Below are 12408 nucleotides of genomic sequence, written 5' to 3'. Positions count from 1 at the left end.
GGCTGACCCCTGTGGCCACAGCAGGAAGGGCGAAGGACTGGCGGTTGTGGCAGGTGGAAAGAATGGCTCTTGCTTGTTCTTTGGATATTCTGAACTGTCATGAAAGTGCAGGTGTGTTTTGGTGATAAAAAGCGTGGCTCAGCCAAGCCTGCTGAAAAATGTCAGGTAGGGTAGGTTTGTCAGAAATCTGTGTGGTCATTGCTAGCAGATCTGCTCTCCGGTTGCCCTCAGTGATGGCACCTGGCAGGTCAGTGTGAGACCGGACATGCAGAATATGATAGGGTTGCTCTCTGTGGGAGATGAGCCAAATTAATTCTGAGAGCAAGCCATATAATTTTCTGTTTTGAATTTCTTTGAGCAGGGCATGTTCTGCCCGCTCTGCTATCCCAGCAACATATGCTGAATCAGTAACTAGATTAAAAGGTTGTTGAAATTTTTTGAAGACTCTCACAACTGCAGCAAGTTCTGCGATCTGGGGGGAACCCTCAACGAGTTGGACATCAGACTCCCACTTCTGAGTGTCCGGGTCCTTCCAGGTGATCACTGACTTGTGGGACTTGCCCGACCCATCAGTGAACACCATGAGAGCGTTTTTCAAAGGAGTTTTACTTTTAAATGTTTTTGGAGCCAAATACAGAATGTCTTTGAACAGCTTGTGTTTCAGATAATGAATCGATATCTGGCTGGGATAGCTGTCCAATGCAATTTGTAAATTTTCATTAGTTTGTAGTACTGAGTCCAGTTGTTCCAAATTTAAAGGTAAATAAATGCATGCCAGATCACACCCTGCGAGGGTCTGGAGGCAGTGGCGGGCTTTTATAACAAGTTTGGCCATTAATTCTGCTGGTGTTGTCACGGTTTTGTGTGCCTGGTGAGGTAGGAAAAGCCACTCAATGACGAGGAGTGGATCTTTGAGTGTACTATCCCATTGAAATAAAAGTCCATGAAAGTTTGGGCACTTACCCAGGACACAGAGGTTCAATGGGAGGGACCAGACCACACGGTGAGCCTGCCGGGACTTCAAGGCCTGTGCAACTCTCTCTAGGGCTCCACGGGCGTCTGATGTTAGTTGACGCGGAGAAGCTACGTCATCACTTCCTCGCAGGAGGTTGAAGAGGGGCACTAGCTCTTCTGTGGTGAGCCCCAGGAGAGGTCGGATCCAGGTGATGGTGCCACAAATTTGCTGAATGTCCCACAGCGTCCATGGGTCTTCCTTGATGGTCAGTGTCTGCGGTGTGATGGTCCTCCCGGTGATGATGAAGCCCAAATACTTCCATGGTGATGATAACTGAATCTTTTCCTGTGCAATCTGAAGTCCAGCCGCCTTGATGGCCTGCACAGTTTTCGAAAGTGCTCCATCTAGATAAGTTTTTGTGGCAGCACACAACAAAACGTCATCCATGTAATGAAGTATTACTACCTCAGGGAAGATTCTCCTAACAGGGGAAAGGACTTGTGCAGCGAAAGTTTGACAGATCACTAGAGAGCACTTCATTCCCTGGGGCAAAGAGGTCCACTGGTACCTTTTGTAAGGTTCGCCCCTGTTGATTGATGGTACCGAGAAAGCGAACCTGGGAGCATCTCTGGGGTACAATGGGATGTTAAAAAAGCAGTCTTTAATGTCTAACACTGCAAGCTGCCAATCCCGGGGAAGCATGGAGGGAGAGGGGAGGCCTGGCTGAAGGGGGCGCATGTCCTCAATGACATCATTGACCTTACGTAGGTCTTGGAGCAGGCACCACCTGTCCTCGCCAGGTTTTTGATGACAAAGACAGGTGTGTTCCAGGGGCTGGTGGACAGTGTTAAATGCCCCAGGCGCACCTGCTCCTCTACTAATTCATGGAGCACCTCTAATTTCTCCACCAGAAGGGGCCACTGGTCCACCCATACTGGTGTGTCGGTCTTCCAATTGAGAGGTGAGGTGGTGCGCTCTCCAGTGGCCCATACTAAAAATCCCACCAAGGGTCAGGGATGTCAAGTTGGGCTCCCCATTGGGACAAAACGTCCCTGCCAAGTAGCATGATATTTGAGGAAACCACGAAAGGCCTGATTGTTGAAATTTGCCCCTCTGGTCCCTCCATGCTTACCAGATATTTGCTTCTGAGGCAGTTGACAGCTCCCCCCACGCCGGAGATTGTGCCACAAGGGGGCACCAACTCCCAGTCGTGCGGCCACTTTGCTCGAGGGAGGATGGTGACATCAGCTCCAGTGTCCGCCATTAAGTCCAAGTCACTGACTTCCCCTGAAAGGAAATGGTAGATGTTATCAACAGTCTTTCCCTGCAGATGTTTTGAGTAAAGAAAACATGCTTGTCCTTGTCCTCATTGTCAAACTCCTGCCCCTCCAGGATGTATAGTAAAGCAAATGGGGCCCATTTACAGAGAGTAAATGGGGGGTTGGTGCAAACTACTGATACCGTGATTTCATTGCCAGGATCCACACAAACCACCTTGGGGATGATCGTAAGTTCTTCTGGTGTGTTGTGGCTGTCCCCGAGGAGGAGGACAGTTGTGGGCCTGTCACGATAGGGTGAGTGTAGATATCCCGCAGGGACTCTCACGAGGTCCTCGTCTGGCAGCAAAAGATGGATGGTGCTGCAGAGGACCCGACGGTTATCCTGATTTAATTGGCTGGTTCTGCAGAAGAACCGGAGCCCGTCCTCATGGCTGCAGTCCATAGAAATGTACAGTCCGGACAGTGGTTTTCCTGGATGGTAGGCAGGCTGGTGGGCAGGCCGGGGTGCTGCGGTCGGCCATTTGGTGTCATTGTGCAGCCCCGCATCACGCTCTGCTGCCCATTTCCCGGACAGTATTGCCGGTGCTGTTGAAAGTCCCCAAATGGAGGCCTCGGAGATTGTAACTGTGGTTGCTAAAGAGGTTCAGGTGGCCAGTGGGGGCAGTTAGCTTGTATATGCCCTACTTGGCCACAACCAAAACACTGAACATTACTTAAATTGACCATGGCCTCCCCCACCCCTTTGCTCACAGCTAAAGCCATGGTATGTTCCATGGATGAAGCCTTCGAGCACGCCTCGACCATCTGTGAGATGGTAGGTTCTGGATCTTGAGGCAGTGCTCTCAGGACTTTCTTGGTCTCTGAATTTGCGTTGGTCATGGTCATCTTTCTGAGAAGCTCCTCTCGGGCTTCTACATTGTCTGTCTTTTGATGGCCTCTCGTAAACAATCCACAAATTTAATAAAAGTGTCTTCTGGGCCTTGCAAAATGGAGGAAAAGTTTTGGAGGGGGTTGTGCCATCTGGGATTTTTAAAAGTGCGGCCTTGCCAGCATCTCTTATTTCATCTAATAGGTTATTTGGCAGTAGAATTTGATCTTCCAGCCGGCTAAATTCCCCCTCTCCAGTGAGGGCCTCAAGGCCTTCGCTGCCCTCTCCCATCACTCCATTGAGGTCATAATTTTTTAAGAGTGGTTTTAACAGTTTTTTCCAATGAATTTCCCAAAGCAGTAGTTCAGTTTGTGTAAACAATGCTTTGGCTATGTACCTCAAATCGTGTTGGACTAATGTGTGCCCAGAGAAAGTCAAGTCCAAGACATTCTTAAAGAATCGCGAAATTCTGCCATAATCTTTGGCTGCTTTTCTCAACTCTTTGACTTCTACATAAGGTAGCTGCTCCCACCTGGGTTCCCTTCCCCTCTTGTGGGTGACTGGTGCCGCAAAGGATCCCAAGTCATGTGCAAGGTCAAGGTCCCTGTCCTTGATCGCCTCCTCCCGGATCCGGGCCCAGCCTCTCCCCTGGCTTGATGGTAAAGCGGGGGCTGTCACTGTCCTCATCCTCATCAGAGGAGGAGGCAGGACGGGCTAGGGCACGGAGCCTCTGCCTGACTGGTGGGTCTCAGTGTTGTGAGCCCCGGCAGGCCAAGATGGCCTCCTTCCGGCCACGCCTACTTCTGCTTCTGGTGGCGTGGGAACTGAAAGTGGCAGGAGAGGGAGGGGTGTGGCCTGACCCATCCACCGAGGCGTGGCCTTCCAGTGGGCCGGTCCCACCCACAGGGGGCATACCCAGGGGTGTGGTCAAAGGGACAGGCGGGGCGGGTCCCAACGACGTAACAATCAATGTGGTGGAGTGGGAGGGACCTGACGCAGGGGCGGCGCTCAACGAAGGAGGGGGTGGCAAAGGAACGGCGGGAACCCGAGGGGGTGAAGAAGGAGAAGAAGCACCATTTTGGGTTTTCTAGAATGGTGGTGCTCGGCCATGTGGCTGGTGCCATTTTGTGTAACAGGACTATCATTACAACCAGGGATTAAACTGGGGTCTGGGGACTTAGGAATGAGGGAACGGGTGAGGCTCGGGCTGGGGTGGCCAGTCCCAGCACGAAGAAGGGACAGAGTGGGACGGGAGAAAGCAGGGAGTCGGCGGCAGCAGCCCTGTGCCTTTTGGCAGAGTCTGGCTCCTGATCCACCCCTAGGGGAAGTGGGATAAGGATTGGGGAGGGAGGAATGAGGGGTAGGAGAACCGGGGACCCAACTCTCCCCCTGTTGTTTAATTAACTTAAAAATAGAATCAAACGCAGGATAAAAGTGTCCCACTTTAAAACTCCCCGCAACCTGAATATCATATATACATTTCCCAGCTCTCCCCCAAAATAAAACAGAAGAGACATCTTCCCTGGACACATTGGGAAAATGCTCAAAAATAAAATTAACAAAACTTTCAATTCCCCGTTCTTAAATGAAGCATCCCCCAAAACAAGGGTTGCCTTAACTTGGATGTAAAACTCCAATTGGGCTGGAGAAAGGCAACTGCCCATTTTGCTCAACAGCCCAAAACTCCCCCCACAAAGCAAAGGAGAAACAGAAACAAAAGAGCCTGTGTGAGGCACTGAACAAAGCACCTGGCAGCCGAAGCTGCAGAGACTCACCCAGAAAGGACAAAGGCGAAAAGAAAAGAGCCTTGGGGGGGTGGTGGGGTCCTAACGGTCCTGCAAAGTCCAAAAGCTTCCCCCGAAGCTGCAGTGATGGACGTTTGGAGGGTGTCAGCAGGTCCAGGAGAAGGGGTCTTCCTTGACGAAAGCGCAGCTTCTAGTGGGGCTGGCTCCGAACGACACTTGAAATCCTTGGGAATCCGGGTCACAGATCCAAAATCTGAAGGAGACGTCATGGGCTGGACAGGCCAGTGTCCAGTCTGTTCGGGCGCCAGTTGCGAGCTATCCCGGACTGAGTCCCACAGGGTGACCCCCAGTTGGCTGGTCAATGGGTGCCTGGATAGCATAATTAAAATCCCCACCAGGAAGATGGAAGGACTCTTGAGCTGCTGGAATCCAAGCAGGTTTATTGAGGATTGATCGAAGGAGTAGGCAGGCAGAAATAGGAGCAGGGAGACAACCACACTCAAGGAAAGCAGATTCCGAGAGCCCCGGGGAAGGAGGGGCCAGAGTATATAACTGGGGAGGGAAGGAGTAACTAGGGTACAAATGATCCAATGGGAAGAGGGTGTAAGGGAGAAGCAGGGATGGGTTAACATAAACTGGGCCAATGAGGGAAAAGGGAAGGAGTGGTTTACAGAGGGACACATTAGAAACAACGAGAATGGGGAACTTTCCAGAACTTGGGGAGATAACAACCACAAACTGACAGGTGATGGGCATGTGCTCATTTGCGTTGGGGGGCAGAGGACTCTGGGGAAATTCCTTATCCTAAATGACTGTAGTTTCCCATGGCATTCCCACACTGTCTTCCACATGGGCACATTCCACAAAAATACAAGAGTTTTCTATCTGAATCAGTCCTGATCCTCCTGTTTGAAATGGTAGTATTCCTCCCCAAGGAGGGTATCGGAGGCGTCTTAGAACTTGTCTAAACGGTACTTGAAACCACCGATATAAACTCGGTCTTATTTCCCAATCTGGTGTTATTCTTTGTATGTTTCTTAGATAATTTGGGTCTTCCCAATTCATTTCCACTCATTCCTCGTTTAAGAGTCAATTTGGTATCACCCAGTTCAGATGTTATCGTCCACTCCTTGGGTTCTTTTACGGGTCCTTTGATTCTGCTGGCGTGAATCTACCCTTGTTCACGGGTCTAGATTGCAGCCCCGGTCGTCAGCAATACCTGAAAAGGACCTTCCCATTGTGGAGTTAAAGACTGTTCTTTCTAGGTTTTTGCATGCCCCCACTCCCCTGGATGAATATTATGGATTTTAAAGTCTAAAGGTGTGGTTTGAGGGATTATCCCTTTTAACTGCAAGTTTTCAAGAGTTTTTGCAGTGGTGTTCACATATCCTTTAACACTCATTTCCCCTACTTCATAGGTACCATTTTCATGTATGGTGGGTAGAAAAGGTAACCCAAACATCATCTCATATGGCGACACTCCCAGGCCGGACCTGGGTTGTGTTCGGATCCTCAGTAAGGCTAAAGGTAGGCATTGTACCCATGACATTCGGGTTTCCAGTATTAATTTAGACAAAATTCTCTTTAAAGTCTGGTTCATCCTCTCAACCCGGCGAGAACTCTGTGGATGCCATGGGGTGTGTAACTGCCATTTTATCCCCAAGGCTTGAATTATTTGTTGCAACACTTTTGACGTAAAATGCGTTCCTCTGTCTGAGTCTATCCTATTAACCCACCTATATCTGGGAATAATCTGTTCCAAAAGGGTTTTACTTACTACGTTGGCTGTGACCTTGACAGTGGGAGCTGCTTCCACCCAATGAGTTAGGTGGTCCGTCATTACTAATAAATGCTTCCATCTTTGTACTTGAGGAAGTTCAGTAAAATCTACTTGGATACTTTGAAATGGTTGAAGAGCTAACTCACAACCTCCTAATGTTGTTTTTCTCATAACCGTTTATTTATCCTTTGGCAAGTTATACATCTTTCATTTACTTTCATTGTTACTTCAAAAATCCCGATGCACCCATAGATCCTTTAAAAATTATCATACAAACCCTGGTACCCCAATGGGTTTTCTGATGCATGTCTTCTAATATTTTCCTAGTAAGCGTTTTATTAAGTAATTGTCTCTCATCAGAAAGTTTCTATTTCCCAGATTCATCTTGCTCTCCTCCTATCTTGCTTAATTCTTTTTTTCTCTGCTTCACTAAACTCTGGAATTTCCAATTTTTCCTCATTTGGAGTTAATATTAACATAACTCTTTTGGCCCCATTTTCTGCTGCATCCTTAGCTTCCTGATCTTCCAAATTATTTCCTCTTATTTCTGGGGTCATTCCCTTTTGGTGTCCCTAAATATGTACTATAGCTACCTCTTCATGTAATTTTAATACCTCTAAAACTTCTAAAATGAGTCCCTCATGAACTAATCTCTTTCCTCTTAAATTAAGTAATCCTCTTTCTTCCCAAATTTTTCCAAAGGTACTACTCCAAAGGCATACCTTGAATCAGCATATATAGTTCCTTTCTTGTGTGCTAAATATTCCAGTGCTCTTTTTAGAGCATATAATTCTGTAGCAGAATTTCTGAGAGAAAGAGGGCACGATTTATATTTAGAAGGTTGAGCTACCCCAGCCTAGGCCTCAGATGCAGTATTTTCAGAAAAAAATACAATGATCAGCTCCTTGGAAATATTTAGGTTGGCTGATCACAGATGCACAAATTCAACCTCAACCTTACGTGATGCTCAGAGACTTTTTGGAGACCTACAGTGGGTTCGTACCACTGTAGGAATCACCAGTGATGATCTACAACCGTTTCTACCGTGGCTCCACGGCAGTGATGCCAACAGCCCTCGAGTTTGTACCCCGGAACAACAGAAAGCCTTGATTCAAGTTTCAGAAAAATTACAGCATGGTTGGAGTGCTCGTCGCATTGAACATGTGCCATTGTCACTGTTCCTTTCTAACGCTGATGCCTGTCCTCTTGCCATTATCTTTCAATGGCAAAAGAAAAAGGGCAGTCCCAACCTGGTTCAGCAGCGATCCTGCTTGAATGGGTGTTTTTACCAGTTCAACCAAAAAGTCGTGTGATGAGCAGGACAGATGCTCTTGCTGCATTGATATGAAAGGGCAGAGACAGAATTCTAGAAATTGATGGAAAAGAACCAGCAGACATCAGTGTTCCTGTGAAGAATGAAGATCTAGAGTGGCTGCTCAGACACTCCGTTGCTCTGCAAGAAGCATTGTTGGGTTTCACAGGAGTGGTGCACAACAAACAACCAAAAGGCCCAATGTGGTATTTCATCAAACGTTATCAGTGGTTGGAAAGACCCTTGTGTTCATTGTAACCAGTTGAGGGAAAGACAGTTTTTACCGATGCCAGACGAAGAACCAAAAGAGCCATGTGTGTTTGGCAATGACGAGGGAAATGGTTGAAACATTTAATCAAAGGAGATACAAAAGATAGTCTACAAACCCTCGAATTGAAGGCCATGTGTTGGGCTTTCCAAACCTGGAACAAAGAACCACTCAATGTCGTTTCTGACTCATTATATATAGTTGGAGTTGTGCAAAGAATTGAAGATGCACTCCTCAGAAGAGCCCAAAATCAACATCTTGGAGAACTGTTTCTGCAGCTGCGGAGTGTGCTGAAACAGTGTCAGCATATCTTTTGTATCATGCACATTCGAAGCCATCGATGTAACAGCGGTTTAGGAGAAGGTAACGCATTGGCGGATGCTGCGGTCAGTTATGCTGTTCATGTTCCCCCACAGAATAGTTTTGAGAGAGCTCGCAACAGTCATGAGACATTTCATCAGAATGCGAGAGCCATGCACCGACAATTTCAGATTCCCCTGAATGATGCCCAAGGGATTGTTCGAGCCGGCCCGCAATGTAGTCATTACAGGCCTGGCCTCGAACTTGGCACAAATCCAAGGGGACTGAAAGCTTTAGAGTTGTGGCAGATGGATGTAACTCATGTTCCAGAGTTTGGTAGGCTGAAATATGTCCATGTCACTGAAGATACCTACTAAAAGTTCATTTGGGCAACAGCACAGACAGGAGAAAGGGCTCTTCATGTAAAAAGGCATTTATTTTCCTGCTTTGCAGTAATGGGTGTGCCTGTAGAAATTAAGACCAACAATGCTCCTTCTTATGTTGGTCAAAAAATTGCTACATTTATGCAGAAGTGGGGGGTGAAGCATACCACAGGGATACCTCCCTCATCTACAGGTCAAGCTATTGTAGAAAGAGCCAATCGTACCCTGAAAGAATATCTACCCAAACAAAAGCAAAATTATGAAACTGATGTTTTTAATCAATTGTCAAAAGTACTGTTTACCCTGAATTATTTGTGTTTAGCAGAAGGTAGAGAAGAACCTGCAGTTGTGATACATCACCAAGCAGTGAAGGAGGGAAGACCACAAGAGATTCCAGGACTCTATGTTTATCACAAGGACATGCAAACCGGTGAATGGCAAGGGTCAAGTCCTGTTTTGTTTTCTGGTAGAGGTCATATGTGTGTTTCAACAGGTACTGGTCCAGTTTGGGTGCCAACCAGATTTACGCGTGCGTGTCCACAGGCAGAGATACCTGCCAACAGTGATAACTGCGCTGACGACGACAATTTACCTGGAACATCCCGTGACAAATCTAATTCTGATGAAAATTAATTTAGTAGAATAGCAGAAAATAAGTTAAATAATCATAAGCATAACCTTAAGTTTATCATAAGTTATAGTCTGTATTTAGAATTAAGTTTGTTTTTTGGGGCAATCAAGAACGTGGGAAAGATGTGGTGGGTCAAAGTGTTTTTATTAAGTAGTGTTTTAGTAACCAAAGTATTTGGAATCCTTGACATCGATAAAAGACAAAATATGTGGGTCACTTGGGCCCAAAAACTAAGCAGGATTCATTCTGCTTGTCATTGACCACACCATCCAATCCTTTTCGTACTTGTTTAATTGGAGTTCCACTGAGTTCCATGGCAGAGTTCAAAGCCTGGACTCTGGCCAAAATAAATCCAAAAAGTAGCCTGGGAGCGGAAGTTGTTGCTGTTGTGCAAAATCTTATATTTATTAATGTTAAACCTCAAGAATTCGATCTGTTGGGTTCTGTTCCAGGAAATTACTGTTTGATATTTGGACCTCATGCTACTACACCAACACAAAAAGGAAAGCAGCCAACAGATGACAACACTGGGTTGTCTCCCAGATCTCCATTGTATTATAATTATTCAGAATATTGTAACAATTGGACACAATCCGTGATACCACCAAAAAGTGCTCCAAGAAAGCTGCCGCCAAGAATTTTCCTCATTTGTGGGGATCAAGCCTGGTCTGCAGTGCCTCAAAAAGCTATGGGAGGCCCATGTTATATTGGTAATTTAACCCTGTTTGCTCCCACCATTCATCAGGTTCTAGGATTCCCCCAGAAACCTCGACGAGCCAAACGGAGTGCTCTCCAACTAGACCCCAGTTGTCCAGAGGAAGTATCATTATGGGGGTGCACATCTATAATACTAGCCTCCATCTTCTCCCCAGGAGTTGCTTCAGCGCAAGCTCTCACACAATTGAAAACCCTGGCCTGCTGGACAGGAAAACAAATTAATATAACATCTAAAATGTTAAGTGAGCTTGCCACAGATGTAGATAGCATTCGTCATGCGGTTCTGCAAAACAGAGCCGCCATTGACTTCCTTCTTTTAGCACAAGGACACGGGTGTGAAGAATTTGAAGTCATGTGTTGCATGAATTTATCAGACCACTCTCAATTAATTTATAAACAGTTAATGCAACTGAAAGGCAAAATGAAGAAACTTGTGGTAGACTCTCCGTTTGCCAACTGGCTCAATTCTTTAGGTTTTACTGATTGGATCAAAGATTTAGTTCGTTTTAGTATTGTAGTTTTTCTTATTATTATACTTATTCTAGTTGTTATACCTTGCTTACTGCAGTGCATGCAGAGAATGACTAACCGTGCCTTCGAGTCAATCTGGGTAGCTCAAAAAGAAAAAGTGGGAATTGTAGCAGAATTTCTGAGAGAAAGAGAGCACGATTTATATTTAGAAGGTTGAGCTACCCCAGCCTAGGCCTCAGATGCAGGCCTTGGTGAGGCCTTGAAGCCTCTGACGCAGTTGGAAATTCAGTCTGTGGCGCAGTTACAAATTATGTTAAGGTAACCACAGTGTAATTGAGCTTTCTGGGTGTGAATTAGTATAGGTCTGCAGTGTGAAACTTTAACCACCTTAAGACAAAGACAAACAATGTTTGCTTGCCAATGAAATTGTACTCACAATTGTAAACTATATTGAAGTGTATATAAACTGCTATCTTACAAACAATAAACGGAGAACATGCGTTTCACCACATGGGTGCGTATCTGCGTTTGTCCTGTCCAGCCTCCCAGAATTTATGAGTCCCTGATTCATAATTCACAGGTTTGAGCTGACCAGTTTGAAGGTAATTTTCCTTTTTCAATTGTTTGCATGTTTTTTCCATCAACTACTGCATACCCTGACATTCTTTTTCCTTGTAGACATCTGGAGGAACCAGCCACATAGATTATTTCCCCTTCTGAAAGGGCTTATTCTTCAAGATCTTCTCAAACTTTTGTTTGGTATTGTATAATTTCTAAACAATTATGTATTAAGTTATCTGCTGTTTCTCCATATAAAAATTGAGCTGGATTTAAACTTCTGTTTACTTCTAGTGGCAAATCATCACTGTCTATCAAGATTGCTTCATATTTTAACATTCTACAGTCTGTCAACCATTTTTCAGCCTTCTGGTTGAACACATTTCAAACCGCATGAGGTGTACACATAACTAGTTTACCTCCAAAAGTAAGCTTACGACTTTCTTCTACCAGGATTGCAGTAGCTGCTATAGCTTGAATACATACTGGCCAGCCGTGGCTCACTGGGTCAAACATCTTTGATGAATAAGCTACTGCTCTCTTTACTCTTCCACACTCCGGAACCAGAACTCAATGAGCTACCCCACTTTCTTCATTCACGTACAGATGGAAGGGTTTTTCTTACAAGGGTAAGCTTAAAGCTGGTACTGAGGCCAGTTTTAACTTCAGTTCTTCTAGTTTAACATCACCTTCCTTTGTCTACTTTCTATCATTTCCCTCTGTCAATTTTCCATACAAGAATTTTACGACCTCTGTGTACCCATCAATCCATAATCTACAATATCCCAATAATCCAAGAAGTTTTCTGATTTCCCTCTTTGAAGAGGGAGGGAGAAGAGATAAAATTCCTGCAATTCTCTCTGGATTGAGCTTCTGGCTACCCTTACTTTTTAAGTGTCTAAGATATTTTACCTCTGGTTCTACAAATTGCAATTTCCTTTTTGATACCCTTAATCCTTTTTCCCCGAGAAAATTCAAAAGTTTTATAGTAGCCTCTCCAACTTCTGCTTTCCCAGATAGTAAAAGATCATCCACATATTGGATAATTTGTATTCCAGGAGGAGTAGGGAAAGCTTGAAGTATTGTTTCCAAAGTTTGCCCAAATAAGTCTGGAGATTCAGTGAACCCCTGTGGTAATTT

The 12408-nt window shown here is 45.5% G+C and overlaps 1 protein-coding gene across 1 annotated transcript; it reads left to right on the top strand.

Moving 5' to 3' along the window:
• The first annotated feature begins 2837 nt into the window (after positions 1–2837).
• On the top strand, positions 2838–11430 carry LOC128822765 (uncharacterized). Its single transcript, XM_054004574.1, has 4 exons — positions 2838–2889; positions 2988–3049; positions 10268–10849; positions 11389–11430. The coding sequence occupies exons 1-4, from the start codon at positions 2838–2840 to the stop codon at positions 11428–11430; spliced, it is 738 nt and encodes a 245-aa protein (XP_053860549.1).
• Positions 11431–12408: the final 978 nt, after the last annotated feature.

This window comes from Vidua macroura, assembly GCF_024509145.1.
Source record: "Vidua macroura isolate BioBank_ID:100142 chromosome W unlocalized genomic scaffold, ASM2450914v1 whyW_random_scaffold_74, whole genome shotgun sequence".
Taxonomy (NCBI): domain Eukaryota; kingdom Metazoa; phylum Chordata; class Aves; order Passeriformes; family Viduidae; genus Vidua; species Vidua macroura.
The sequence above is the reverse complement of the archived record's forward strand: the minus strand, read 5'-3'. Positions and strand labels throughout refer to the sequence as shown.

Coding starts and splice junctions, on each gene's coding strand:
- LOC128822765 (XM_054004574.1), top strand. CDS start 2,838: ATGGAGGCCTCGGAGATTGTAACTGTGGTTGCTAAAGAGGTTCAGGTG. Junction 2,890..2,987: donor TAAAGAGGTTCAGGTGGCCA/GTGGGGGCAGTT, acceptor CTTTGCTCACAG/CTAAAGCCATGGTATGTTCC. Junction 3,050..10,267: donor CCTCGACCATCTGTGAGATG/GTAGGTTCTGGA, acceptor ACCATTCATCAG/GTTCTAGGATTCCCCCAGAA.